We start from the raw sequence: 6,000 nt of genomic DNA on the forward strand, positions 1-6,000 counted from the left end.
TATTCATTATATAAATCCCAGAAACGCTTTCAAAGACAAAATTTAATAGAAAAAAAAATAAAGAGAAAATAAAACATTCATATATGATTCTAAGGATAGTAATTAACATGTTTTTGGATGTTTCTATATTGATAGATAACTTATTTTAAACAAAGAATTGGGTTTTATACAAATATAAATAAAAACATAATAGAAATTGTGACAAAAAAAAGTAAAAATCATTAATTTAAAGGAAATCCTATGCATAAAAAAATTTCCATATATCATATCACTTATGTTTAATTTACGAATAAAATAAACACATGAAATGTATACTTATATTAAAAATCGGAAAAATTGTATACAAGACAATCTTTCTTAAAAAACAAAATATATTTTATGATGATAATTTAAAATGGGCATCATGTGTGAAAATGGGTTTATTGTTTTTATATGAATGTTGCAAAAATAAATTGGTAAAAGGATACTGTACAAAACATGCTTTATTAATTATTAAAGTAATGTTTTAAGTATATAATACTCTTCATTGCTTCTATATTTGCATTTTTAACAACCCAATTTAGGGGAATCAACGGATTAAAATCCATCTACAAAAAAAAACACAAAATTAGATAAATATATAAAATGTCTCGTTTTCTTTGTGAATAAATAGATATATTATAACTATACGTATTTATTAAGAAACTATACATTTCTGATATGTAATAAATGATTATAATTGGATAGAAAATCATAATAAAATAAATGGTGAAACAAAATTATTATGATATTAAAATTTATGTATTGGCTACCGAGTTGACAAAGGTAACATCAACGTGATCATCTTTTTTTTTAATGAGGTATCCAGATAAGTGAGCAAACGTCTTTTTATAGTATCTATTTTTAATATCATCGTCGAGATCAACACTTGTTTTAAATGAGTTCATACTTTCTACAATTTTGTTTTTAAAGGTTTTTATATTGAACGAATTGTGATCATTTATATTTCCTGAAGACATGACAATTATAGTTGTATCTTCTGATATCTACAAAATTAATAAATGTGTATTTGAATAAATGGCATGCAATAATATGAGAAATATGATTTATAGCGAAACAGAGATGGGATATTTCCTTACGTGAACTTTTTTAGCTAAAGCATAAAAATATCTTTCGGATGATAACGTCGCATTTTTGTAAAGCTTTAGTACCATGAACAAATTTCTATTGTATGAACGGACAGCTTTTCCTAAAAAAAATTATAATTTTGCATCATATAAATTGAAATATTATGAAAATTAACAAATAAAAGACAATAAATATAGAATATAACTACGATATTAATAAAGAAAATATATCGAATAAAGAGCGATAATCATATATTAAACTGATTAATTAATTATTTTTTATATACCATTAATAAAATTCGGATCGAATTTTCGAGGACCATTGGGATCCCATAGCATGTATATTATATCATCATACTATTGGAAAAAAAAAATATATATATATAATTATTATTTTATTATTTGAGCTTAGTTTGATATTTTAAATATTGGTCTGTAATTCATACCCTATTGGAATTAGAAATTTTTATTTTGCATTTTTCAACATAGGCATTGTTTCCATTATTCCTATAATATACATCTACGCCGTCATTACTCGTGGAATGATATTTGTAGCCGGCTTTAGTTGTAGCGTAGTATTTTAAAAACTGTACAGCTTCGTCCATAACTTCTATTGCTTTTTTTGTTTCTGCTGGGTTTGTGCATAATAGATTCTTTATTTTTTTATATATTTTATCTAATTTAAATGAAGCGGGAGTATATCTATTTTTAATTTTGAAAAAAAACAAATATATTTATAAAATGGCATTTTGTGATTAATCATATGCACACGTATATTTCTTATAATAGTGCATGGAATGCATATTTATATATTACTGCATTTTCTTACGCAATATGAGATGAAGGAGCATTAGTTAAAACGGCTTGGGGTAAAGCTGTTTCAGGTGGAACGGTTTCAGGTAAAACTGTTTCAGGTGAAACGGCTTGGGGTAAAACTGTTTCAGGTGAAACTGTTTCAGGTAGAGCTGTTTCAGGTGAAACTGTTTCAGGTATAGCTATTTCAGGTATAGCTGTTTCAGGTATAGCTATTTCAGGTAGAATTGTTTTAGATGATGGTGTTTTGGATAAAGTAGCTTTATATCGAGTCCTTTTAGATCGAGGCTTTTGGCGTCGCGGTGTTATGAATAAATGCGTTTCGGATGATGATGATTCTGATGGAATATTTTGGGGCCGAGTTTTTGTGTATCGAACTCTTTTGCGTCGAGTCTCTTTGGGTAGAGTTATTTCGGGTAATGATTCTTCTGGTGGATCTGTTTTGAATAATGATTCTTCTGATTGATCTGTTTCGAATGATGATTCTTCTGATTGATCTGTTTCGAATAGACTTGTATTGGCTCGGCCTTCTTTGGCTCGAGTCTGTTCGGGTGGGGCCGAGTTTCCTGCTACATATTCGGTTGTAAGGACTTTATCGTTCACATATACGAACAAAATTAAAACAAAAAAAATTATTTTAACGTATCCATTATTCATTCTTAAATTTTATAAATAACGTACTAAAAATTGTTGTACTTTTTTAAAAATCAAAACCTCGAATAAATTTATTATTTTAATTATAATCGAAGAAAAATATTTTCGAAAAGGTAAAAAAAACGCTTATTTAAACAAATACAAAAACATTATTTATGCAATAAATTTGTATAACTATTTAATTTGTATGTTTTATCTTATTACCAAATTCAACATACTTCTTATTTAAATAATTCCGTTACAATACAGCGTTAACAACACACTTTTCCATAAATAATGAATATCAAGAAATATTATGGCTATTAATTTCTCTAATATTATAATATCTGAAATAAATGATCATAATTAATTATATATATACAAATGTTGTAATGCATACCACTATAGATATATAATTTTTTGTTCGTGCAGTCATTAAACTAAAATTAAAACTAATATTTATAAAACAATTTCGCTTATAGCATTATATATATTCCTTTTTATACATACATAAAAAAATAATAATACTTTGGCAATATAATATCGATAATTTAAACACAAATCTAAGAAAATAATATGAAAAGCACATATTTTTTGAACATAATAGTTGTTAATATATTATTTGAATATAGTTAAAGATACATATATCGATGAGTAAACAACTATATGCAAATACTATTATTGTTATTTCTTTTCATTTTAAGTACAAGACATATTTTATAGTTTTTTAAATATTAAAATAATTGCATTCAAACAAATATTATATTACATTTATATATCGTTGTAGCTGTTACAACTACAATAATAATATTCTTAATCCATAATAAAATAAAATAACAACTTTGATATTATGTCAAATAAAGTTTTCCGTGGCATGTGTTATTATTTTAATAAAAAGTGGCAATAATATTTTTATATATCATATTAGGCGATAAAATTTGTGTTGTTAAAGTATTGTTGCACTGCTCTTTTGTGCATTAATGCGAATTATAAATTTCACATTAATAGCAAAACATAGTGTATATAAAATTAAAATAAATAAAATATAAAAATGAAACAATGAAACATAAAGTTGTAAAGTCAAGAAATACATATAATTAATTTATTTTTTAATTCTAACATTCTTGATGCCGAGCTGTTCATCCTTTATGGATCATGTATTTGCATTATGGATTATAGTTTCGTTCACTGAACCTGTGTTTTGAGTTATGGTTTGGAGGATATTATAATTTAATTTTTTATAATTTGATCATATTTATTGGTCTTTGAATACTAATTAAATACATGTACCACCATGTATGCTTAATCTCGAGATTATGTCTAAATATGCAACAAAAAAGGATGATAAACACTAAATGAAAGGAATATCATAAATAATAACTGTTATATGTGTACCATTCACAAAACTAATACATATAGATGCATCTTTATATCAAAAGACATATACAAATAATATACAAAGAAAGCATTCATAAAATAAAAAAACAATATATGATGGTAATTTAAAGCAGCCATTATGTATGGAAACAAATCGTTATATTAACACAAATTTTCTAATATTACGGTTATAAACATATACATTATATATTTTTATAATGAAAAAATTTATTTAAAGATTTTTCAATAATTAATTCTTGACCCTTGGAAATATGACCATCAATCTAAGAAAAAAAACATAAATAGATGAATATATAAAATTTTTAAATTGTTTACAAATTATAGCATATATTATAAATATGTGCATTTATTTAAAACAATATCTTTTTAACAAATGCTAAAATAAATTATTGTTATAAAAATTTGTATATCGATTACAGATTCGAGATGGGTGATATTAACACAAAGACCTTTTTTTTCAATAAGGTATCCAGCTATGTTAACAAAAATTTTCTCTAATTTTCCTTTTCTAATATCTTCTTCAGAATCAATTTCTGTTGTGAATAAATTTGCGTTTTCTATTATTTTGTTTTTATATTCTTTCTTGGAAGGGTGGTGATCAATTATATTTGCTGAGGTCATGACAATTATAGCTTTGTCTTTTGATATCTACAAAATTAATAAAAATATATCACATAAATTATTGTAAATAATATGATAATTGCGATTTATATGGAAACAGAAGAAATATGTTTCCTTACATCAAACTTTGCAGCTAAAGCATAAAAATATTTCTCACGACCCCCAAACCAACTTTTGTAACGTTGTTGTATCATTATTAAATTTGGATTGTATACACGCTCAATTTTTCCTAAAAAAAATATTATAAAATTACATAAATGAAATTAAAATAGTATGAATTTAAATATATAGGAAACAATAAACAGCATCATATAACAACAACAATAGTAAATCACGAGATGTAGAATAAATAGCAATAATATATGTTAAATTGACTAATTAATCATGTTTTGTATACTTTTAACAGAGCCATTATTGAAATTATTTGCAAGATCAGGATCCCATAGCATGTTTATTATTTCATTATACTAATGGAAACAAAGAAAAATATATGTATATAAATTATAGTCATTTTTTATTTTATTTGGTTTATAACGTTATATTGTTCATTAATTGATACCTTATTGCTATGAAAATATTGAAAATTAACTCTTTGAACAATTGTATTTCCTTCAAGCCTTTTTTTCCGACAAGTAGTATCCTTACGTGCTTTCCATTTACATATTTCATAACTATCTTTATCATTAATATGATTTTCTAAATGTGTTACAGCTTCGTTCATAAGTTTCTCCGCATTGATAGTTTCTTCTGGGTTGGTACATAATAGGTGCTTGTTTTGTTCATATATTTCTTCTGGACTATCATTGATAAAAATGAACAAATTTTAAATGCATACAAAAATAAAGGGATTATATTTATATTATACCATTATTGCACATGTATGTATTTAACATTTTCATAATGAAATATATATTATATATTGTTGTGTTTTCTTACGTAACGCAACAATATTCGGGTTCGGGTTTTGTATTTTCTCCTGGATCCGGCTCAGTTGCAAGGGTTTTATTATTCACATATATGGAGATGCTTAAAAGAAATAAAACAATTTGAATATAAAATTTATTCATTCTTGAACTTTACAAACAAAATATTAAAATATATATTAGTATTTTTTAATTAAAAATTAACAACTCGAAAATCTGGACAAGTATAATTAAAATTGAAGCAAATAATTTTCTCCAATAAAGTATAAAAAAATATTATTTAAACGAAAAATGTATGTTTTATCATATTTATAAGTTTAATATATTTTTAATTTAAATAATTCAATCATAAAACGACGTCAGCAGTAGAAGCTTTCATAAATAATGAATATCAAAACGATAATGATTCATAATTTGGTTAATATTATAATATTTAAAAATAATTTATTTTAATTATATTATATAAATAATATTTTTAATATATGGAATTATGAATATGCAAGCTT

General features: G+C 24.1%; 2 protein-coding genes across 2 annotated transcripts; both read right to left on the minus strand.

Moving 5' to 3' along the window:
* Positions 1-485: 485 nt before the first annotated feature.
* On the minus strand, positions 486-2,576 carry PCHAS_0213700 (fam-a protein; the record flags this gene model as incomplete). Its single annotated transcript, XM_016799221.1, has 6 exons — positions 486-587; positions 792-1,025; positions 1,119-1,228; positions 1,394-1,463; positions 1,553-1,808; positions 1,936-2,576. The coding sequence occupies 6 exons, from the start codon at positions 2,574-2,576 to the stop codon at positions 486-488; spliced, it is 1,413 nt and encodes a 470-aa protein (XP_016653125.1).
* A 1,556-nt stretch (positions 2,577-4,132) lies between these two features.
* PCHAS_0213800 (fam-a protein) lies at positions 4,133-5,638 on the minus strand (the record flags this gene model as incomplete). The annotated part of the gene is made up of 6 exons (XM_016799226.1): positions 4,133-4,213; positions 4,368-4,598; positions 4,691-4,800; positions 4,969-5,038; positions 5,107-5,368; positions 5,508-5,638. The coding sequence occupies 6 exons, from the start codon at positions 5,636-5,638 to the stop codon at positions 4,133-4,135; spliced, it is 885 nt and encodes a 294-aa protein (XP_016653126.1).
* Between the last annotated feature and the right edge of the window lie 362 nt (positions 5,639-6,000).

Source organism: Plasmodium chabaudi, assembly GCF_900002335.3.
Source record: "Plasmodium chabaudi chabaudi strain AS genome assembly, chromosome: 2".
Taxonomy (NCBI): domain Eukaryota; phylum Apicomplexa; class Aconoidasida; order Haemosporida; family Plasmodiidae; genus Plasmodium; species Plasmodium chabaudi.